This window comes from Bombina bombina, chromosome 2, assembly GCF_027579735.1.
Source record: "Bombina bombina isolate aBomBom1 chromosome 2, aBomBom1.pri, whole genome shotgun sequence".
In the NCBI taxonomy this organism is placed as follows: domain Eukaryota; kingdom Metazoa; phylum Chordata; class Amphibia; order Anura; family Bombinatoridae; genus Bombina; species Bombina bombina.
In genome coordinates this window covers 267448453-267473960 of record NC_069500.1, presented here as the reverse complement: position 1 = coordinate 267473960, position 25508 = coordinate 267448453, and the positions used below count along the sequence as shown (strand labels likewise).

The 25508-nt window shown below is 39.4% G+C and overlaps 1 protein-coding gene across 1 annotated transcript in view; it reads left to right on the top strand.

The window, feature by feature from the left end:
• Positions 1-25508, top strand: part of TMEM232 (transmembrane protein 232) — a 403406-nt gene that overhangs the window by 94154 nt on the left and 283744 nt on the right. The window contains exons 8-10 of the mRNA XM_053699731.1: positions 8228-8308; positions 10685-10751; positions 13307-13464. Of these exons, the coding sequence (XP_053555706.1) occupies positions 8228-8308; positions 10685-10751; positions 13307-13464 (306 nt within the window). The remainder of the gene's footprint in view (positions 1-8227; positions 8309-10684; positions 10752-13306; positions 13465-25508) is intronic.

The following is a 25508-nucleotide window of genomic DNA, read 5'->3' as shown; positions in this document are numbered from 1 at the left end:
AGTATCCACCGGGACTTACTTAGAGGCTTAATAATTTGAATGCAGAGTTTCATTTCTCTACAGTACAGGCGTTGCCAGCGGCCGAGGCTGCGCCCTTATATTTATTAAGTCCTACCATATAAATGTTATATAATGCTTAACTGCTTTATCCATCCCTCTATATTGCTACAGTTCCATTGTTGTCATATAACTCATACAGAGTGTACCGTCCGTTCCCTCATCAACCCCAACTAAAGGTCCCATATTATTCTGGGGGCAGTCTATCATAATCAAGCTTGTCTTATACTACAGAGGTGCCATTCTAATACCATGGTATGGACTTTACCTACATTTTATAGGTCAGCAGGTCTGATCAACAATAATACTAATTAGCTAAATCTATAACCCTTAGCTACACCTTGCCTTCTTAGCAGCTCCACTTGTTCTCCTCCTCAGCATAACAACATTATCTATTGGATGCCCTACATTTTATACGCTTCCTTTGACTCCTAGTTTCTATCCAGATATTTGCTATCATACCCACCTTATTCAAATGCCCAGCTACTCCTATGTTAATCCTCACTATTAACAATTATCCTCTAGCCATGGTTTTTAGTCTTAATTTCCATTCACATCCCAATGACCACCTCCCCCCCCCCCCCATCTCATAATGTACCTCCTAGGTAAGGAGGCCTACCTATGCGGTTTTTCTAACCAGTACCGCAACCTACCCCATCTATTTTCTATGTTTTTATGTGTAGCTTTTCACTCTGCCATAAAATTGACTTTATTTCTACTACCTTGCCAAGCGAAACTGTTAAGCTTCACTTACAAATTGAGTTACAAGTTTTAAGTTTAGCATGTTCAATTTCACCACACTACTCATATATCACAAAAACTTGTTTTGTTGTATTATAAACAAAAAAATAAATAAATAAGGAAGACACATGAAGACCATTTGCTGTTTACATATTGCGAAATGTATGCCATAACTATTGTTTATATTTGACTTACTTTGAGAATTTTGAATGCATTTCATTGACAAGTCTGTGTATTATAAACATTCCTACAGATCTAGCTTATGTATAATTTTACATCTCTGTATATTCTTATGTTTATATGGCTTCGTTTTTATATGCATGTAACCTTATTACTTTTTCTTTGTCTTCAATAAAAAGATTATTATAAAAAAAAAAAAAAAAAAAAAAAAAAAGCGACTTCTACCTCTCTTTCCTTTTGGCTTAAAAGCATCATCCGATTGGCTTATGAGACTGCCGGACGGCAGCCTCCTGAAAGAATCACAGCTCATTCCACTAGGGCTGTGGCTTCCACATGGGCCTTCAAGAACGAGGCTTCTGTTGACCAGATATGTAAGGCAGCGACTTGGTCTTCACTGCACACTTTTGCCAAATTTTACAAATTTGATACTTTTGCTTCTTCGGAGGCTATTTTTGGGAGAAAGGTTTTGCAAGCCGTGGTGCCTTCCGTTTAGGTAACCTGATTTGCTCCCTCCCTTCATCCGTGTCCTAAAGCTTTGGTATTGGTTCCCAGAAGTAAGGATGACGTCGTGGACCGGACACACCAATGTTGGAGAAAACAGAATTTATGCTTACCTGATAAATTACTTTCTCCAACGGTGTGTCCGGTCCACGGCCCGCCCTGGTTTTTTTTTTTAATCAGGTCTGATGAATTATTTTCTCTAACTACAGTCACCACGGTACCATATGGTTTCTCCTATATTTTTCCTCTGATTAGAGTGGGACACTTTGAGCCTAGAATATTGCACCTTTTCACAATATTCTAATTTTCTGTGGTTGTGGATTTGGGGTTTTCATGAGCTGTAAGCCATAATCATCACAATTATGAGAAATCACAGCTTGAACTATCTTGCTTTGCATGTAATGAGACTATCTCATATATTTGTTTCACCTTTTAAGTTGCATTAGTGAAATAAATTAACTTTTGCACGATATTCTAATATTTCGAGTTGCACCTGTATATTCAGAAGTCACAGCTTTGCAGACCGGGAAAGGCTGGGGGAGAAGTTGAAAAAATTCCTGAGAGCTAGTCACCAATCAGTGTGCTTCTGCTTTGCAGCTATGCTTCATATTTGATGGTTTTCTTCTAACAGCCCTTTGTTCTGGATAAACTGTGTTAAGGAAAAACTATACAGTGTAGCCAGAGCAACGCTCTGTTTACAGAGAACTGTCTAATATGGAGCTGAGCTGCAAAGTGTAAGTGCTAACAGTTCCTGCATGTTTCCTATTCTTTCTGCATACATTCTGCATTTTCTGCAATGACATCTCAGATCACAGCATGTTTTGCGTTGGTGGTCTTGTGAACAGTCCTATTGACAAACAGGTCAGTTGATAATTGCTTATTTGGGAGTTGAATATATACGTATAACATAATCATATCCCCTCAGAGGTCTCGTTCCCAGTGTAAATAATTGCAACCTTTCCAGCCTTTCTTCATAATGCAAATCTTCCATTCAATTTTGTCACCCTCCTCTGCACTTTGATGTCTATAATGTCCTTCTTAAAAACAGGTGGCCAAAATTTCTCTGCATATTCAATGTGGTGACTTATTGATTTATAAAGAGGCAAAATGATATTTTCATTACATGAATAGATACCCCTTTAATACATGACAGCAACTTACTGAACTGCTGGCTGACATTGTGTCGTATTATCAAGTCCTCCTCATTCAACAATATAGGTTGCCTGTTTATTTTTGCTGCAAAATCGCCTAGTTTTGCATTTATCTAAATTGAATCTTATCTGCCAATTGCCTGAACAGTCCTCCAATGTATCCATGTTTATCCTGTTCTGACTGAATTACCTAAAAATTGTTTATCTGCAAACACATCACCAAAGATAAAAGAAAAATGGACCCAGAACAGAACCCTAAGGCACTTCACTTTTGTCCAACTTAAAGGGATACTAAACCCATTTTTTTTTCCCTCTCTTTCCCTTCCAATTTTTAATTGTCTTCTCCTGTCTTTTTTCTCTCCCACTCTTGCACTCTTCAATGCTTCCTTTCCCTCTCTCCCTTCACTTTCTCAACAAACAGCTAACCACTTCCTTGGCCAGGCATGTGTCTTCACCAACATAATGTGGAATTGCTGTCTTTCATGAATGTCAGGGAACTGGAATGAATGGCTGAGAGGCTTGGTTACCAAATTCTCATAACAGTATATTACATGCTTTATCTGAATCACAAAAGAAAAACAATGGGTTTAGTATCCCTTTAAATGTAGCAAAACTGGAGTTCTTTAACAGGGACAGAAAAGGCAGGGAAATAGCAAATAATACAGACAGGGAAGTAGTGGATACATTGTCAAACAGGCAAGGTCCAAACAACTCAGGCAGATAAATATAGATCCCCATTGTGAGAGTAATTGTCTCAAGGAAAACCTAGTCAAGCCAATAGTTAAATACAAATGATCAGGGAACAGAAATATCTAAAGAAAATCCTAGTCCAACCAAGAGACACAAATACAAAATCCAAATGATCAGGGAAGTGGAATAGCTCATGGCCCCTATCCCCCACTCTCTGTCTCAGTCAAACCTAGAAGTAAACAAATACAAATAGTCAAAATAGGAAATGTCTGAGTACCTAAATAGGGTCCTGGTCTCCCACAGCGTAAACTTGGAAAAAGTATTTATTAAAAGTGTAATATACATAAAATACACAAGCTGGACGTGTTTCGCAAGATCAAACTTGCTTCCTCAAGCGCTTGAGGAAGCAAGTGTGATCTTGCGAAACGTGTCCAGCTTGTGTATTTTATCCTTATAAAGGGGATTTCTCTGTTACTGGTGGGATTTAATTTTTGAAATAATACGCCATTGGAGCGCCTTCTTCTTATCTTTCCTTTATCCAGAATCATTTGGTTCCTGAAGAGTTGCCCTTTGGTATGTGTGCCTACTACAGAATTATCAGCCTGATTTGTGGCGCCTCTGCTATCCTTTTCACTAATCACTGTTCGCAGTGGGGATTGAGCATTTGATTTCTTTAGATTTAGGTTGTCTTTTATCTCTTTCTCAGTCCAGGTGATCCCCTACTGCCTCTAAAATATTCAGGTGTGCACTCTGTGGAGGCCAGTCTATGACTGTCAGTGTTTTATCAGCTGTTTTTCTCTCCAAATATGATTTCACTGTATTAGCAGTGTGCTTGGGATCGTTATTACGCTGAAAAAGAAAACTATTCCCAATGACATGATAAATGGCATGATGAATTAAAACCTGCCTGTACTTTTCAGCATTCATGATTCCATCAATTCGGACTATGGGGCCGATTTATCAAGGGCCGAGTGGCCCATGATGCTCCTGTTTCTGCGTGAGCCTTTAGGCTCGATGGAAACAGCAGTTATGAAACAGCAGTCTTAAGACTGCTGCTCATTAACTGGTCTGCCACCTCTGAGTCGGCAGACATCAATCCACCCGATCGTGTACGATCGGGTTGATTGACACCCCCTGCAAGCGGCCCATTGTACGCAAATCTGCAGGGGTGGCATTGCTCAAGCAGTTCACTAGAACTGCTTGTGCAATGTTAAATAATGACAGCGTATGCTGTCGGCATTCAGCTATGTCTGGCCGACATGATACGCTACAGGGTATCATGTCCGCCAGACTTTGATAAATCGGTCCCAATATCGCCAAAACCACTGGCAGAAATGCAGTCCTAAACCAGGACAGACAATCCACCATGTTTCTCTGAAGGCCACAAGCACTCTTTCTTTCATCTCTCTCCAAGCCTTTCAGTCCTTTTTTTTGTCCTTGACCTCTCCTGATTCTTCAAATTTCTTTATAACAACTTGAATACCACATCTTGAATATCCAGTTTGTTTGCTGAACTCCCTTTGAGAGTGGCCTTGCTGATGAAAGTATGATTTTATGTCTGTCAAATTCTGTGATCTTTAGCATTTTGAATGGAATGATGTGATTGAAAGTTGGTCTTATTAGCAAGCTTCTAATGAATAAAACTCATACCACATGCATGTCTTGCACAAACGTGGTGTAATAAGTGTTTGCTATGATAATAATTAGGGTTCCATTCCATTTAGGTTTACAAGAGCCAGGTTCCTGCTATTGCTCAAGTGTTAGGTGAGGTCATATTAAGTACTTGCCACTTTAGCCTATAGAAGATGTTTTTTTCTGATTTTATTCAGTTTTTTTAATACTGCATACAAATATCCTGTATTTTCTGGATGTATTCTAATAAAGAGACTGAGAAATAGTTATATATGGTCAATATACCTTTGCTAAAACAACAAATCTAATGGTGGCCTAAGACTTTTGCACAGTACTGTATCTGATGTTTTTTTTAAAACAATATATAGTCCTGAATCAAAGATGCACTCTCAGGGTTTTCCAAACAGAGTAAGCTTTATTAGATGACGTTTCAGAGATATAACATCCTTTTCATCAGGTCTGATTTTATTTTGTTTGTTTATTTATATATATATATGTATATATGATTCTTCATGCTTTTAGCTACTTCACTGCAAAGGACTCCAATGCACTATATATATATATATATATATATATATATATATATATATATATATATATATATACAGTATATATATGTGTGTGTGTGTATTTATGTGTGTATATGTGTATATATGTCTGTAAATACATATATACACATACAAATGCATATGTACACACACACATACATATACATATTTTATGTATATGTATGTATCTCTATGTTTAAGTCCTTTGCAACTTTTTTTTTTTTAACACCTGAGACCTCATATCTTTGAGCCCTTATAACTTTGAATGCCTCGGAAGGAGACCAGGGGGCCGATTTACTAAGCAGTCAATCTGCTTATTCTGCCTTTAGGCAGAAGTTAAGAAGCAGCGGTCGTAAGACAGCTGCTCCTTAACTCGTCCGCCACCTATGAGGTGGCGGACAGCAATCATCCTAATCAGATGCGATTGGGATGATTGACACCCCCTGCTAGCGGCTTATTGGCTGCAAATCTGCAGGGGGCGGCATTGCACAATCATTTCACTAGAAATGCTTGTGCAATGATAAATGCCGACAGCGTACACTGTCGGCATTTAGAGATGTCGGGCGGACATGATCCGCTGCAGCGTATCATGTCGGTCTGACATTTAATAAATCGGCCCCTAAGTAGCTACTTTGCAAATTTGGTCAACTGTTGCCTCATTCCTCAGTGGCAGTCTCTTTAATTTCCCCCTTGGGAACATATATAAACAAAAACAACCAAATAAAAAATTGAAATTACGAATAAACAAAATGTGAAAAAAGAATTAACACTTCTCAAAAGAACACATTTTTTCTTTAGATAATTCCATAATCTGTCCTCAACTCATTAGTATACATATAAATATAATTACATAAACTTAGATAAGAAGTCAGAATATTATTGTAGATGACAAAGAGAGAACCCCCCCCCCCCCCCCCAAAAAAAAAAAAAAAACCCTTCATACAGCCATTCTTCGCTTAAATTGGATTCTAGAATATGTGGAATCTGTACAAAGTCATATTTAATAAGGAAAAACCCATGGAGGAAGGGGAATTTAACATGGAGGGACCCGTATATAGCATGGAGATAAGGTAAATATTAAGTGCTTATAAATAAATAAATTAATAAAGGAAACAAATACAGTGGTTACAGAATCACTCCCCTTGAAAATAATCACATTTTATTGCTTTGCAGCCTGAAATAAAGACTTATAACATCCAAGTGAAAGATATAACACCAACATGTCAGACAAAAATAAAGACAATTCAAAAACAGAATCACAGAGTTGGAAAAAGGATCACCCCCTTGTGTCAGTATTTTGTTGAACCACCTTTTGCTTTAAAACAGCCTTTAGTCTGTTGGGATATGTCGTTACTAACTTTGCCCACTCTTCTTTGCAGATCTGCTCAAGTTTCGTTACATTTGATGGTGACCGTTTGTCATGCCACAGATATTCAATAGGGTTTAAGTCTGGGCTCTGACTAGGCCATGCAAGGACATTCACCTTTTTCTCATTCAACCACTGTGTGGTCATGTGCTTTGGGTCATTGTCATGTTGGAAGGTAAACCTTCTTCCCATTACCAACTTCCTGGCAGAGGGCAGCCTATTTTCCTCAAGAATTTGATGGCATTTTGCCCCATCCTTTATTCCTTCTATCCTGACAAGTGCTCCAGTGCCTGCTGCAGAGAACCCCCCCCCCATAACAGGATATTACCACCTCCATGCTTTACTGTAGTTATGGTGTTATTTGGATGGTGAGCTGTACTGGATTTTCTCCAGACATATCGTTTGGTGTTGAGGCCAAATAATTAAATTTTAGTCTCATCTGATCATAACACCTTTTTCCATGTGGCTTCAGAATCTCCTAGGTGTGTTACAGCAAAGCTCAGTCGTGACTGCATGTGGTCTGTCTTGAGGAGGGGCTTTTTTCTTGCAACCCTCCCATAAAATCCATATTTGTGGAGAATTTGTGATATTGTTGTCACATGGGCACAATGACCACTCTTAATAAATCTGAAGCAGTTGCAGGACTTTATGACAGTGGGCCTCTTGGTAGCCTCTCTGACCAGTTTCCTCCTAGCTCGTTCATTGAGTTTGGAGTGACGTCCTGATCCAGAGAGGGTCTTTGTTGTACCAAATACTTTTCACTTCTTAATAATAGACTTCACTGTGCTTCTAACCATTGATAAAGCCTTTGGTATTTTCTTGTATCCATCTGCTGACTTGTGCCTGTCCACAACTTTATCCCGGATATCTTTTGACACTGCCTTGCCACCCATAGTAGATTGTTTCCTTCAGTTGCACTACCAGGGACTGAGATGCTCCAGGAAAGCTCCTTTCATGCTGAGCTAATCAAATGGCTTTGTGTGTGCCGTTGAGAAGGTGATTAGCTACAGCTGATTGAGTTTACAAGTAATTTTAGGAGAGGTTAATCCTTTTTCCAACTCAGTGATTCTGTTTTTGAATTGTCTTTATTTGTGTTTTTCCAACTCAGTGATTCTTTATTTGTGTTTTTCCAACTCAGTGATTCTGTTTTTGAATTGTCTTTATTTGTGTCTGACATGTTGGTGTTATATCTTTCATTTGGATGTTATAAGTTTCACTGAGTAATTACAACTGGATAAACAAAAAATGTGTCTGTCTTTATTTCAGGCTGCAAAGCAACACAATGTGATTATTTTCAATAACCACTGTAAATACTGAAGCTTTTTGTCAGTATTTATTTGTTTTCTTTTTTTTTTTTGTAGGTGCATTTTTTTGGATTTTCATGACGAATGTGCATTCGTCCGAAAACGAATGCACATCCCTACAAGTAATCAGAGTAGCAAGTAAACCGTGTGTTCCATTGAGAAGTTACCAGAAAGATATTAGTTTCATGGTAAATAAATGCAAATCACTAATTACAATGGGTCTTCAGCAGGTCTATCCCTTACAATACAGGTGTTTGCATTGATACTGTTGTACGGTGTGAAAGGACAATAGCAATTTACATGCGTGAAATTAACCTTTCACTTCCAGAAATAGCAACACTTGTGAATTGATTATTTTTACATTTGAGATAGTTATAGGATGCATTAGATGTGTTATCAATATGCATTATACTTTAATCTTAATTTTTCCATTACCAATAAAATTCATTCTTGCAAAACTGTAAATTCTCACTGCCTAGAATGATAATGTATTACTTTTCCACATATTTTAACTTTATATTTATAAAAACTCGTACAATGGATCTTGAAAGTGATCTAATACCCCTTCAGCACAGAAAAAATAAGCATTGTAAATAATGAGAATAGTGTACATTAAAATTACACTAATTAAAATATTAAATACATACAGGCATTGTATAAAGGTGTGTGTGCAACAGTTTTGCTGATGTTGCAATAGTGATTTATGTATAATTGGGTTTCTATTGGCTCTTGTGTGCTGTGAAACATTACATATAATACAGTTAATATAGTTAAATATTTAACCCTTTGAGTGCTAAGCACTTTTCCACCTAAGTGCTAAGCTGATTTGAGGGTTTTTTAATTTTTTTAAATATATTTCTCCAACATAGGTGTGTCCGGTCCACGGCGTCATCCTTACTTGTGGGATATTCTCTTCCCCAACAGGAAATGGCAAAGAGCCCAGCAAAGCTGGTCACATGATCCCTCCTAGGCTCCGCCTACCCCAGTCATTCTCTTTGCCGTTGTACAGGCAACATCTCCACGGAGATGGCTTAGAGTTTTTTAGTGTTTAACAGATTCTGTTATCGATACTCTTGTTCAGGCCAGAAAGCCTGTAACTAGAAAGATTTACCACAAAATTTGGAAAAAATATATCTGTTGGTGTGAATCTAAAGGATTCCCTTGGGACAAGGTTAAGATTCCTAGGATTCTATCCTTCCTTCAAGAAGGATTGGAAAAAGGATTATCTGCAAGTTCCCTGAAGGGACAGATTTCTGCCTTGTCTGTGTTACTTCACAAAAAGCTGGCCGCTGTGCCAGATGTTCAAGCCTTTGTTCAGGCTCTGGTTAGAATTAAGCCTGTTTACAAACCTTTGACTCCTCCTTGGAGTCTCAATTTAGTTCTTTCAGTTCTTCAGGGGGTTCCGTTTGAACCCTTGCATTCCGTTGATATTAAGTTATTATCTTGGAAAGTTTTGTTTTTAGTTGCAATTTCTTCTGCTAGAAGAGTTTCAGAATTATCTGCTCTGCAGTGTTCTCCTCCTTATCTGGTGTTCCATGCAGATAAGGTGGTTTTACGTACTAAACCTGGTTTTCTTCCAAAAGTTGTTTCTAACAAAAACATTAACCAGGAGATTATCGTACCTTCTCTGTGTCCGAAACCAGTTTCAAAGAAGGAACGTTTGTTGCACAATTTGGATGTTGTTCGCGCTCTAAAATTCTATTTAGATGCTACAAAGGATTTTAGACAAACATCTTCCTTGTTTGTTGTTTATTCTGGTAAAAGGAGAGGTCAAAAAGCAACTTCTACCTCTCTCTCTTTTTGGATTAAAAGCATCATCAGATTGGCTTACGAGACTGCCGGACGGCAGCCTCCCGAAAGAATCACAGCTCATTCCACTAGGGCTGTGGCTTCCACATGGGCCTTCAAGAACGAGGCTTCTGTTGATCAGATATGTAGGGCAGCGACTTGGTCTTCACTGCACACTTTTACCAAATTTTACAAGTTTGATACTTTTGCTTCTTCTGAGGCTATTTTTGGGAGAAAGGTTTTGCAAGCCGTGGTGCCTTCCATTTAGGTGACCTGATTTGCTCCCTCCCTTCATCCGTGTCCTAAAGCTTTGGTATTGGTTCCCACAAGTAAGGATGACGCCGTGGACCGGACACACCTATGTTGGAGAAAACAGAATTTATGTTTACCTGATAAATTACTTTCTCCAACGGTGTGTCCGGTCCACGGCCCGCCCTGGTTTTTTTAATCAGGTCTGATAATTTATTTTCTTTAACTACAGTCACCACGGTACCATATGGTTTCTCCTATGCAAATATTCCTCCTTAACGTCGGTCGAATGACTGGGGTAGGCGGAGCCTAGGAGGGATCATGTGACCAGCTTTGCTGGGCTCTTTGCCATTTCCTGTTGGGGAAGAGAATATCCCACAAGTAAGGATGACGCCGTGGACCGGACACACCGTTGGAGAAAGTAATTTATCAGGTAAACATAAATTCTGTTTTTTTTAACTTTTTTTTTTCTTTCAGATCCCCAAGACTTATAACGTTGAAAAGGTTAGGCAAAAACCTTTCCAACTGTAGGTCTTGGGAGTCTGTAGCTGCTTAGATGCCTGAGATACAGGCTTCTAAGCAACATGCCCCCTTTCCCTATACTTGTCAATGTATTTTGTTAATAAAGTTGCGCAATGACGTCATTGCGCGTGATGTCACCACACAAAACATGAACCCCCGGTGATGCCTGTCACTATACAGGCCCGATCGCCGGGGTAGGAGCAGTTGAGAGCCCCCAGATCTCCCTCAAGGTGAGAGAGTGCTAGCGATGACTCTGAGCCGTCGTTAGCACCTGAGTGGGAAACTCTGCGACGGTTCAGAGCCGTCGTTTGCACTCAAGGGGTTAAATTTCAGGATCAACCAATAGCGAAGGACTATAAAACAGATATGAATATAAAAAAAGTCTTGAGACAGTATGAAAATAAAGTCTAAGAGGCCAGTTATGTTGTTTCTGAAGTCTTGTATGAGCAGTCACAATGACTTTACCAGAGCTTTTTATTTTGGTTAACAGTATTAATGTTATTATCAGTCAAGCACGGTGGGTAACCATAAACTTTTGCTTGTGCAAGTAAATCCGTGATAGCGCCCGACTTGTTGGGACTTTGCTATTGTGTTTGCTCTACTTTAAATATTGATTGCAAAACACTTGTAATCTAGGCATTGAGGCCTATCTATCAAGCTCCGGATAGAGCTTGAGGCCCCGGTCACAAAGACCATTGCTCCATAACCTGTCCGCCTGCTCTGAGCACGATCAAGTACAATCGGGTTGATTGACACCCCCCTGCTGGAGGCTGATTGGCCGTGATTCTGCAGGGGGCGGCGTTGCACCAGCAGCTCTTGTGAGCTGCTGGTGCAATGCTGAATACGGAGAGCGTATTGCTCTCCGTATTCAGCGAGGTCTGGCGGACCTGATCCACACTGTTGGATCAGGTCCGCCAGACTTTGATAAATAGAGGCCATAGTGTATAAACAAGTCAGAATCTTTCTGCATTCTTGAAGAGTAGGGACACAAGTATGACATTATTTGCTGACATTTGATTCCTTTAGCTCTTTGCTTACTGCACAGAGTATCAAGTGGGAAACTCCATCTTAAAGGCATTTACATAACTTTTTCAAAGGGCTTTGAGGCCTTAAAAGGTCTCGTAATTTTCTTTTATTCAAACAAAAAAAAGTAGTTTGGAAATAGATCACTTGATTTGAAGTTCACAATGATCTGAAAAGTAGCATTTTTTTTTTTATTCCTTAGTTTAATTCATTATAGGTGGTTCTGCTACAAACCTGAGGCTTGTTCTTATGATGTTTGTGATTGAGGCCACAGTTCCTATTGACTTTGCCTATTTCGGCTCTTTTTCTGGCCGAAAAGGCTACATGTGCAAGATAATCGACTATTATTAAATAACCGTGAATTACTCACAAAGATGTCCAAAATGCCCTTTCGAGGACTTACCAAAGACATTGAGGTGTAGACTTTGAAAATTTAAATTTGGCCTCAAAAAGGGGATAGTGATTCAAAAATGGGTTGTGACCTCTGAAAACTTTACGATCCAATAGGAGAAACAGGGCTTTTAGCAAGGATCTGAAAACACGTTTGCGGATGCGGAAAAGAGCTGAATTGATTCTGCTTTGTACTTTTCCGCATTGTAAAAGTAGAAAAGATGGCATCAAATTAAAATCAGCAACTTAAAACACCAAACAAGATACAAAGCTTCTTGTTGCCTAAAGTCTTGTTAATGACAAAAGCAATGAGAACAAGCTTAGAGGTAAAAACATGTATTATTTTTATAGAACAGCACTTTGTAAATACAAGTTTTATTCAATAAAAATAAATGCTTACCCCTGTAAACTACCTGCCTTCATGTGTTCATTCATATTCCTTGCCTTTACATTAGTACCTAATAAACTCCACCACATGCACTTGGTGTACCAGTAAGGTTTATATAGGTGTGCGTATTACAATATGTGTAGGAGAAGAAACAAAGGGAATGTCACTTGACTGAAAGAAAAAAATCATAACGTGTGTAGGCTTGCAAAAATACTTTCCTGCACAAGAGTAGCGGTTCCTTACTGGCACCCAACTTTATTGTACATTTGGAGAAAAAAAATCACTTTAACTTACCATAGGTTATGGAACACTCGTTAATGTAAAGAAAAAAAGATTTACAATAGAAAGCCATTTAAAAAAAAACGTATAGGTGAGAATGCTTTAAAGCTATGTTATACATAAGTGTAAGTGCACCCTGAGATATATTGCATCTAATTATGACAAGTATGTACAAGCTGTACAATGTTTTGCAGTTTGAACTTACAGATATAATGTACTGTATGTGCCTAATACTGAACTCATTATCCTGTGTTTATATAAAATACAGCACACACACTTTTATCAAGCATTAGTAGACTAATAGATAACCAAATGCAAAGCTAGATTTCATTCGAACAGCAAGAAACTGAATTGAAAAAAATTGCAACAGCTTCATATGCATCACAATGCCATAGGTATTATTTAATTAATAACCATTTGTCGCAATAATGTTTATTTTTAACTAATGCATATTATCTAAGATAATTTGTATGTTTTATACTTTAAATTTCTTGCAGACAATTCCATTCTCATCTGCTGTGTTAAATTGGGAAATAAACCCTTTTGTTTGGCATTGCCTCCTGATTTGGATACATGCGCAAATGGATAGCCCTCATTTGTATGATGTTATTCAGCATCTCCCATTGTATAAAGAAGGTCTCCGTCAAGAAAATTGGTTTGTATAAAACATTTTGAATTGATTCTTTAACATATTAAGGACTATATTACGAGTGGAGCGATATCTTAATGTGTGCCCGTAAAGGGGAATTCTTGCCCCTTCAGAGGTGCACATTAAATAACCAGCCATTACAAGTGGCTGGTTAATTCTCCTGCGAGCTCGTGGTTTCACTTTGCGCTTATTGTAATTAACCAGAGGTCAGTCCTCTGGTTAATTAAAAAATGTTGCCCCTATTGCACCCCCAAAACCCCTATTGCCCCCCCAAATAAAGAGGACAGTTATTTAAAATAAAATATAAATATGAGCATCTTTATTTTTTATTTTAAAAGCTGCACCAAGAAGTTATAAGAGGTTAAACTGAGGGGATGTAGGGTGTTTGAAGAAAAAAAAACAGCACTGAAAGTGCCTTTACATAGAGGTGAATGGGGGACTATGTTTTTACTGTTAATATATATGTATATGCTTATATACATATATATTTATGTGTTAATATGTGTATATACACATGAAAACACATAAATATATATGTGTATATTCATATACATATATATATTTAATTTGCTGCCCAATGCTGCGCAATTTGCCCCCTACGCTGTGCTAGGTGGATTTTCTGTGTCTCACGGCATGAAAACGAGACTCCTATTGGACTATATGGAAGAACGTTCTCATGAGCGCAAGGCTTCCTGGCAATGCCAACGCTATGTCGTTTTCACGCTGTGCCTATCTTGTAATACCAGAGCACAATATTGCGCTCCACTCATAATCTAGGCCTAAATGAATAATGAAAGGTTAAATTGATGTGGAGTACAATATACTAATATCTGTCATGTGAAAGATAGGTTGAATGACTGAAGGGGTGTGTCTATGTACCATTTTAGCTTATATCGAAAAATTAAATCATACATTGAACTTTTAAATAAAGGGATAGATAGGCCATAATTGAAATGTGCATGGGTGCATTTTAATTTTAAATAGAAGGATTTTTTTTCAAATTTCTTTCATTAGCTAAAATACTTCTAGTAAAAGCCTATTACTGTTTTTCAGTGGCATACACACATATGCTGTGAGTGCTCATGCACCAGTATTCAAACAACACACCTTCTCAAAGAGTCATAAGTGGCTTGTAAGACACAAATTAGGTCTTAAGCAATACACCCCACTGCTGGAACTCTGAGTAGGCATGCTGTTCCATATATTAATCTCTGATAAGTTACTTGAAGAACACCCTACTTCTGATATCTGTCTTTTTTATGCTGAAAAAAAACAGTTTTGAATTATACAGAGCCCCCAACCTCCCATCTGATTCAGTTGTTGTTTTTTTTTGTTGGTAGCATGCAGTATACCAGTCAAAAGCAAGAGTGCACACTTCTTTTCTTTCATGTAATTAGCAAGAGTCCATGAGCTAGTGACGTATGGGATATACATTCCTACCAGGAGGGGCAACGTTTCCCAAACCTCAAAATGCCTACAAATACACCCCTCACCACACCCACAATTCAGTTTTACAAACTTTGCCTCCTATGGAGGTGGTGAAGTAAGTTTGTGCTAGATTCTACGTTGATATGCGCTCCGCAGCAAGTTGGAGCCCGGTTTTCCTCTCAGCGTGCAGTGAATGTCAGAGGGATGTGAGGAGAGTATTGCCTATTTGAATGCAGTGATCTCCTTCTACGGGGTCTATTTCATAGGTTCTCTGTTATCGGTCGTAGAGATTCATCTCTTACCTCCCTTTTCAGATCGACGATATACTCTTATTTATATACCATTACCTCTGCTGATTCTCGTTTCAGTACTGGTTTGGCTTTCTACAAACATGTAGATGAGTGTCCTGGGGTAAGTAAATCTTATTTTCTGTGACACTCTAAGCTATGGTTGGGCACTTTGTTTATAAAGTTCTAAATATATGTATTCAAACATTTATTTGCCTTGACTCAGAATGTTCAACATTCCTTATTTTCAGACAGTCAGTTTCATATTTGGGATAATGCATTTGAATCAAACATTTTTTCTTACCTTAAAAATTTGACTCTTTTTTTCCCTGTGGGCTGTTAGGCTCGCGGGGGCTGAAAATGCTTCATTTTATTGCGTCATTCTTGGCGCTGACTTTTTTGGCGCAAAAAATCTTTTCCGTTTCCGGCGTCATACGTGTCGCCGGAAGTTGCGTCATTTTTTGACGTTCTTTTGCGCCAAAAATGTCGGCGTTCCGGATGTGGCGTCATTTTTGGCGCCAAAAGCATTTAGGCGCCAAATAATGTGGGCGTCTTATTTGGCGCTAAAAAATATGGGCGTCGCTTTTGTCTCCACATTATTTAAGTCTCATTTTTCATTGCTTCTGGTTGCTAGAAGCTTGTTCTATGGCATTTTTTCCCATTCCTGAAACTGTCATTTAAGGAATTTGATCAATTTTGCTTTATATGTTGTTTTTTCTCTTACATATTGCAAGATGTCTCACGTTGCATCTGAGTCAGAAGATACTTCAGGAAAATCGCTGTCTAGTGCTGGAATTTCCAAAGCTAAGTGTATCTGCTGTAAACTTTTGGTAGCTATTCCTCCGGCTGTTGTTTGTATTAATTGTCATGACAAACTTGTTAATGCAGATAATATTTCCTTTAGTAATGTACCATTGCCTGTTGCAGTTCCTTCAACATCTAAGGTGCAGAATGTTCCTGATAACATAAGAGATTTTGTTTCTGAATCCATCAAGAAGGCTATGTCTGTTATTTCTCCTTCTAGAAAACATAAAAAATCTTTTAAAACTTCTCTCCCTACAGATGAATTTTTAAATGAACATCATCATTCTGATTCTGATGACTCTTCTGGTTCAGAGGATTCTGTCTCAGAGATTGATGCTGATAAATCTTCATATTTATTTAAAATGGAATTTATTCGTTCTTTACTTAAAGAAGTACTAATTGCTTTAGAAATAGAGGATTCTGGTCCTCTTGATACTAATTCTAAACGTTTAGATAAGGTATTTAAATCTCCTGTGGTTATTCCAGAAGTTTTTCCTGTTCCTAATGCTATTTCTGAAGTAATTTTTAAAGAATGGGATAAATTGGGTAATTCATTTACTCCTTCTAAACGTTTTAAGCAATTATATCCTGTGCCGTCTGACAGATTAGAATTTTGGGACAAAATCCCTAGAGTTGATGGGGCTATTTCTACCCTTGCTAAACGTACTACTATTCCTACGTCAGATGGTACTTCGTTTAAGGATCCTTTAGATAGGAAAATTGAATCCTTTCTAAGAAAAGCTTATCTGTGTTCAGGTAATCTTCTTAGACCTGCTATATCATTGGCTGATGTTGCTGCAGCTTCAACTTTTTGGTTGGAAACTTTAGCGCAACAAGTAACGGATCATGATTCTCATAATATTATTATTCTTCTTCAGCATGCTAATAATTTTATCTGTGATGCCATTTTTTGATATTATCAGAGTTGATGTCAGGTTTATGTCTCTAGCTATTTTAGCTAGAAGAGCTTTATGGCTTAAGACTTGGAATGCTGATATGGCTTCTAAATCAACTCTACTTTCCATTTCTTTCCAGGGTAACAAATTATTTGGTTCTCAGTTGGATTCTATTATCTCAACTGTTACTGGTGGGAAAGGAACTTTTTTACCACAGGATAAAAAATCTAAGGGTAAAAACAGGGCTAATAATCGTTTTCGTTCCTTTCGTTTCAACAAAGAACAAAAGCCTGATCCTTCATCCTCAGGAGCAGTTTCAGTTTGGAAACCATCTCCAGTCTGGAATAAATCCAAGCCTTCTAGAAAGGCAAAGCCTGCTTCTACGTCCACATGAAGGTGCGGCCCTCATTCCAGCTCAGCTGGTAGGGGGCAGGTTACGTTTTTTCAAAGAAATTTGGATCAATTCTGTTCACAATCTTTGGATTCAGAACATTGTTTCAGAAGGGTACAGAATTGGTTTCAAGATGAGACCTCCTGCAAAGAGATTTTTTCTTTCCCGTGTCCCAGTAAATCCAGTGAAAGCTCAAGCATTTCTGAATTGTGTTTCAGATCTAGAGTTGGCTGGAGTAATTATGCCAGTTCCAGTTTCGGAACAGGGGATGGGGTTTTATTCAAATCTCTTCATTGTACCAAAGAAGGAGAATTCCTTCAGACCAGTTCTGGATCTAAAAATATTGAATCGTTATGTAAGGATACCAACGTTCAAAATGGTAACTGTAAGGACTATCTTGCCTTTTGTTCAGCAAGGGCATTATATGTCCACAATAGATTTACAGGATGCATATCTGCATATTCCGATTCATCCAGATCATTATCAGTTCCTGAGATTCTCTTTTCTGGACAAGCATTACCAGTTTGTGGCTCTGCCGTTTGGCCTAGCTACAGCTCCAAGAATTTTTACAAAGGTTCTCGGTGCCCTTCTGTCTGTAATCAGAGAACAGGGTATTGTGGTATTTCCTTATTTGGACGATATCTTGGTACTTGCTCAGTCTTTACATTTAGCAGAATCTCATACGAATCGACTTGTGTTGTTTCTTCAAAATCATGGTTGGAGGATCAATTTACCAAAAAGTTCATTGATTCCTCAGACAAGGGTAACCTTTCTGGGTTTCCAGATAGATTCAGTGTCCATGACTCTGTCTTTGACAGACAAGAGACGTCTAAAATTGATTTCAGCTTGTCGAAATCTTCAGTCACAATCATTCCCTTCGGTAGCCTTATGCATGGAAATTCTAGGTCTTATGACTGCTGCATCGGACGCGATCCCCTTTGCTCGTTTTCACATGCGACCTCTTCAGCTCTGTATGCTGAATCAATGGTGCAAGGATTACACAAAGATATCTCAATTAATATCTTTAAAACCGATTGTACGACACTCTCTAACGTGGTGGACAGATCACCATCGTTTAATTCAAGGGGCTTCTTTTGTGCTTCCGACCTGGACTGTAATTTCAACAGATGCAAGTCTCACAGGTTGGGGAGCAGTGTGGGGATCTCTGATAGCACAAGGAGTTTGGGAATCTCAGGAGGTGAGATTACCGATCAATATTTTGGAACTCCGTGCAATTTTCAGAGCTCTTCAGTTTTGGCCTCTTCTGAAGAGAGAATCGTTCATTTGTTTTCAGACAGACAATGTCACAACTGTGGCATACATCAATCATCAAGGAGGGACTCACAGTCCTCTGGCTATGAAAGAAGTATCTCGAATTCTGGTTTGGGCGGAATCCAGCTCCTGTCTAATCTCTGCGGTTCATATCCCAGGTATAGACAATTGGGAAGCGGATTATCTCAGTCGCCAAACGTTGCATCCGGGCGAATGGTCTCTTCACCCAGAGGTATTTCTTCAGATTGTTCAAATGTGGGAACTTCCAGATATAGATCTGATGGCGTCTCATCTAAACAAGAAACTTCCCAGGTATCTGTCCAGATCCCGGGATCCTCAGGCGGAGGCAGTGGATGCATTATCACTTCCTTGGAAGGATCATCCTGCCTATATCTTTCCTCCTCTAGTTCTTCTTCCAAGAGTAATCTCCAAGATTCTGAAGGAATGCTCGTTTGTTCTGCTGGTAGCTCCGGCATGGCCTCACAGGTTTTGGTATGCGGATCTTGTCCGGATGGCCTCTTGCCAACCGTGGACTCTTCCGTTAAGACCAGACCTTCTGTCGCAAGGTCCTTTTTTCCATCAGGATCTGAAATCCTTAAATTTAAAGGTATGGAGATTGAACGCTTGATTCTTGGTCAAAGAGGTTTCTCTGACTCTGTGATTAATACTATGTTACAGGCGCGTAAATCTGTATCTAGAGAGATATATTATAGAGTCTGGAAGACCTATATTTCTTGGTGTCTTTCTCATCATTTTTCTTGGCATTCTTTTAGAATACCGAGAATTTTACAGTTTCTTCAGGATGGTTTAGATAAGGGTTTGTCCGCAAGTTCCTTGAAAGGTCAAATCTCTGCTCTTTCTGTTCTTTTTCACAGAAAGATTGCTATTCTTCCTGATATTCATTGTTTTGTTCAAGCTTTGGTTCGTATAAAACCTGTCATTAAGTCAATTTCTCCTCCTTGGAGTTTGAATTTGGTTCTGGGGGCTCTTCAAGCTCCTCCGTTTGAACCTATGCATTCATTGGACATTAAATTACTTTCTTGGAAAGTTTTGTTCCTTTTGGCAATCTCTTCTGCCAGAAGAGTTTCTGAATTATCTGCTCTTTCTTGTGAGTCTCCTTTTCTGATTTTTCATCAGGATAAGGCGGTGTTGCGAACTTCTTTTGAATTTTTACCTAAAGTTGTGAATTCCAACAACATTAGTAGAGAAATTGTGGTTCCTTCATTATGTCCTAATCCTAAGAATTCTAAGGAGAAATCGTTGCATTCTTTGGATGTTGTTAGAGCTTTGAAATATTATGTTGAAGCTACTAAGTCTTTCCGAAAGACTTCTAGTTTATTTGTTATCTTTTCCGGTTCTAGAAAAGGCCAGAAAGCTTCTGCCATTTCTTTGGCATCTTGGTTGAAATCTTTAATTCATCTTGCCTATGTTGAGTCGGGTAAAACTCTGCCTCAGAGGATCACAGCTCATTCTACTAGGTCAGTTTCTACTTCCTGGGCGTTTAGGAATGAAGCTTCGATTGATCAGATTTGCAAAGCAGCAACTTGGTCCTCTTTGCATACTTTTACTAAATTCTACCATTTTTATGTATTTTCTTCTTCTGAAGCAGTTTTTGGTAGAAAAGTACTTCAGGCAGCGGTTTCAGTTTGAATCTTCTGCTTATGTTTTTCATTAAACTTTATTTTGGGTGTGGATTATTTTCAGCAGGAATTGGCTGTCTTTATTTTATCCCTCCCTCTCTAGTGACTCTTGTGTGGAAAGATCCACATCTTGGGTAGTCATTATCCCATACGTCACTAGCTCATGGACTCTTGCTAATTACATGAAAGAAAACATAATTTATGTAAGAACTTACCTGATAAATTCATTTCTTTCATATTAGCAAGAGTCCATGAGGCCCGCCCTTTTTTTTGTGGTGGTTTTATTCCAATTCCTTATTTTATATGCTTTCGCACTTTTTTATCACCCCACTTCTTGGCTATTCGTTAAACTGAATTGTGGGTGTGGTGAGGGGTGTATTTGTAGGCATTTTGAGGTTTGGGAAACTTTGCCCCTCCTGGTAGGAATGTATATCCCATATGTCACTAGCTCATGGACTCTTGCTAATATGAAAGAAATGAATTTATCAGGTAAGTTCTTACATAAATTATGTTTTTTGTTTTCTGAGCTAGGTTAGCGCATGCGCAAAGAATGAGACTTCCTTGCTCTGCTAATCCAGCTCAGCAGAGAAAACAAGAGCATGCACTTTGTGCCTATTTCTAGATGGGCGATCAAAGGCAAAGTAAAAATTTTCACATGATATGCATTTTAACATTAAAAAAGCCAGATTTCAGAAGTGGGATGTTCTTCAAGTAGCTTATCAGGTGTACGTCTATGGAAGAGGGGATTATGTTTTTTTTTCAGTTACTGTCTCTTTATTATAGATAGTGGACTAGATTACAAGTGCCACGCTAACGTTTGCATGAGATCAATATTAGAATATCACACAATAATTTACCCATGTATTACAAGTTGAAAATCGAATTTAGCGAATGAGGACCTCACGTAAAGGGATAAATAAAAGTTGCACTAATCACAACATAAATACATTAAAATAAACTGTTACCCTTGTATAAACACTATCTGCTAAAAAATATTCACATAAATATTTTTTTTATAAAGTTTCAAAGATATATGGCCATGTAATTGACCACAAAGAGCTATTTATATATATATATATATATATATATATATATATATATATAACACCTGGCCACCAGGAGGAGGCAAAGACACCCCAGCCAAAGGCTTAAATATCCCTCCCACTTCCTTATTACCCCAGTCATTCTTTGCCTTTCGTCACGTTAGGAGGTGGCAGAGAAATGTCAGAAGATTTGGAGAGTCCTGAAAAAGGGTATCTGCCCTTCGAGATAGGACTGGAGTTTTAAGTAGTCACGTCAACCTCTCAGTGAGAGTATTGATGAAAGTTAGAGTCTGGAGGTGCAGGGAAAGTTTTTCTGCAAAAATATCCAGGCTTCTGCTAACAGCTCCTAAGCAATCAGTGTTGACAAGTTTCTCTCACTCAAGTCCATGTCAGGAGCACTGCTAAAAGACTATCACACTTGAGAGGCTGTGTTCTGTTCCACAGCATGGATCCTGGAGGTAAGATCATTTCAATTTTTACACATAAAACACTATAACAGTGTCACAGTGTGGCTCCTTTATACCTTGATAGGATCCAAGGTTAATATCCTCTGAAGGGGGTTATTGAACTGTTGGGTTAATTAATCAGTGTATTAATTATTTAAATGCTGCTTTGTGTGATTTTTTTCCTGGGCTGATAGACTGTGTGTTTTTGGCTGGCAAAAACAGATTTCACTTTCGTTTTGCACAGCTCCTATTACTTGCTGTACTTGTGATAACAAGGGAAGTACTGTCTTGCACTCCATGTGACCGGGTGTGGTCTATATTCATTTCCTCCATTCTGTCTGAAACTTGAACCTGAGAAGAGCGTTTCCTCTGTTAACTGTCTGGGTCTAGGAGGTGGTGAGTGCCCCAGCCATTGGGAGTATATAGGTGCAGTTATCTATAATAAAAAATAAAAAAAAGTTTTTATTTTTGTCCTTCTGTGGGTATAACCTGAGCTATAGAGGACTCTGACATGTTAGAAGGTACTCCTTCTGTACTAAATCATACCTGTTTATTTTGTGAGGAGGCCATGGTTTTCCCGCCCACTCAATTATGTTCCAAATGACTTAACGCTGTTATAAAGTCTAAGAAGGGAGACAAGCCTGCTAAGGCTCTTAGTCCCTTTGAGCTGTCTACCTCTCAGGACTCGGCGTCCCGTGAGATTGCTATCCTTGCTACATTATCCACTCCACATGCAGTTCCCCGTAGCACATCTAATCCTCCATCCAGAGGGGGCCTTCTTCCTGCGGACTTTGCCGCAAAGTTACAAGCGGCCGTGTCTGTGGCCCTCAGTGCATTACCTCGCTATAACTAATGCAAGAGAAAGGTTAAACATAGCTCTCCTGACCCAGCGTCATCTAAATATTTATTGGATTTAGCTATTATGTCCCAGTTATCCGATGATGAGTTAACCTCTGTAGCTTCAGAGGGTGAACTTTCTGCGTCCTTAGCGTTTAAGCTTCCTGCTGCGGAGGAACCGTACTTTAGATTTAAAATTGAGCACTTGCGTTTTTTATTAAAGAAGGTTCTGTATACGTTAGAGGTTCCAGGGGCCGCGCTGCCTGAAGAACCTATGATACCTAAATTAGACAGAGTTTATGAAGACAGGAAAGTTCCTTTGAATTTTAAGATGGCGAACATTATTAAGAACAAATGGGAAAGAATTGGTTCTTCCTTTCCCCCTCGTCTACTTTTAAATATGTGTTCCCGGACTCTCAACTGGATTTGTGGGGTTCCATTCCTAAGGTGGATGGTGCTATCTCTACGCTTGCTAAACATACTACTATACCTCTTGTGGATAGTTCTTTGTTCAGAGAGCCAATGGATAAGAAAATGGAAACCTTTATAAGAAAGATGTTTCAACATACGGGATTTGTGTTTCAACCGGTGGCTGCAGTTGCCGCGGTTGCTGGAGCGGCTACCTACTGGTGCAACTCTTTGTCAGAACTCATTGAGGTGGAGTCTCCCATCGAGGATATTCAAGACAGAATTAAAGCTCTGAGAATTGCTAATTCTTTTATCCATGATGCGAACATGCAAATTATTTGCCTAAATGCAAAGGCCTCTGGCTTTGCGGTCCTAGCCCGCCGGGTGCTCTGGTTGAAGTCTTGGTCTTTGAAGTCCAGACTCCTTTCTCTTCCCTTCAAGGGAAAGATTTTATTTGGTTCAGGCCTGGACTCCATCATTTCAATGGTTACCAGAGGCAAGGGTGCCTTCCTTCTGCAAGATAAGAAGAACAAGTCTAAGGGACGACAATCTTCTAATTTTTGTTCCTTTTGTTCTGACAAATCCCAACGACAACAATCCTCCTCCATGCCCAAGCAACCAAAAAGTACTTGGAAACCGGCTCAGTCCTGGAATAAATACAAGCAGAATAAGAAGCCCGCCGAAAACAAATCGGCATGAAGGAGTCCCAAAGAAGGAGGGAACTTTCTGCCCAATTCTGGACCTAAAGTGCATAAACAAATTTCTCAGTGTCCCTTCCTTCAAGATGGAGATGATAAGGTCCATCCTTCCTTTAATTCAGGAAGGCCAGTTTATGACCACTATAGATCTGAAGGATGCTTACCTTCATATTCCAATCCACAGGGAACACTTTTAGTTTCTGAGGTTTGCATTCCTGGACCAGCACTTCCAGTTTATTGCCCTTTCGTTTGGCTTAGCTACTGCTTCAAGAATCTTTATGAAGGTTCTGGGGGCTCTTCTAGCTGTTGCCAGAACTCAGAGTATTGCAGTAGCCCCATACTTGGACGATATTCTGGTGCAAGCACCATCCTTTTGTCTTGCGGAAGAATTCTCGAAGTCCCGTCTCAGTCTTCTTCGATCACATGGATGGAAAATAAACCTGGAAAAGAGTTATCTTATCCCAAGTACCAGGGTGGAATTCCTGGGTTCTATAAATGACTCTATATCCATGAGGATATTTCTAATAGACCAGAGACGTTGCAAGCTAACCGGCATGTCTTACCCTCCGGACTTCCTTGAGTCCCTGTGGCTTAGTGTATGGAGGTGATTGGTCTCATGGTGTCCTGCATGGACATCATTCCTTTTGCCAGGTTCCGTCTCAGACCTTTACAACTGTGCATGCTGAGGCAGTGGAATGGCGATCATTCAGATCTGTCTCAACAGATTGTATTAGACAGCCGGTCGAGAGAATCGCTCTCTTGGTGGCTCTGTCCAGATCATCTGTCCCGAGGGACATGCTTCTTAAGACAATCTTGGGAGATTGTGACTACGGACGCAAGCCTATCCGGATGGGGAGTGGTTTGGGGTGCCAGGAAAGCACAGGGGTTGTGGACTCTGGAGGAGTCCTCCCTCCCGATCAATATTTTGGAACTATGGGCAATCTTCAGGGCCATGAAGGCTTGGCCACTTCTGGGTTCGTCCGAATTTATCAGATTCCAATCAGACAATATAACCTCGGTGGCTTACATCAACCATCAGGGGGGAACGAGAAGTTCCTTGTCGATGAAGGAAGTATCTCAGATTCTGGAGTGGGCAGAGGCTCACAGCTGTTTGCTGTCAGTGATCCACATTCCGGGTGTAGACAACTGGGAGGCAGATTTTCTCAGCAGGCAATCCTTCCATCCAGGGGAATGGTCTTTCCATCCCGAGGTGTTTGCATAGATATGCAGCAAGTGGGGGACGCCAGAGATAGATCTCATAGCTTCCTGTCTCAATACCAAGCTACCCAGCTACAGGTCGAGGGATCCCCAAGCGGATCTAATAGATGCACTAGCAGTGCCCTGTTGTTCAAACTCATATATATGTTTCCTCCATTACCGCTTCTTCCTCGAGTGATATCCCGCATCAAGCAGGAGTGGCTATCAGTAATCCTGATTGCTCAATCGTGGCCACGAAGGACGTGGTTCGCGGATCTAGTGGGGATGTCCTCATCTCCTCCATGAAAGTTACCTTGTCGCAGAGACCTGCTGATACAAGGTCCATTTGTTCATCAAAATCTAGATTTTCTGAGGCTGACTGCGTAGCGATTGAACGCTTAGTCTTAGCCAAGAGATGTTTCTAGAGAGTGTCATTGATACTCTTATTTAAGCTCGTAAACCAGTTACTCTGCGTATCTACCACAAGGTGTTGTCATGTTCCGGTGTACATGCGCTCAGGACACAGACCCTCAGGGCAGTGGTAGGGATTTGGAGACACCGACCCCTGACCCGGGGAAGAGTATACTGGATGGGGATAGATTATTTTCTGTAATTCATAGTTGCAAGAAGTTATTGTAGAATTCATGGAGAGTGCAACATATGTATACAATATATTCTGGCTTCAATGTGACGTATAGTTAGT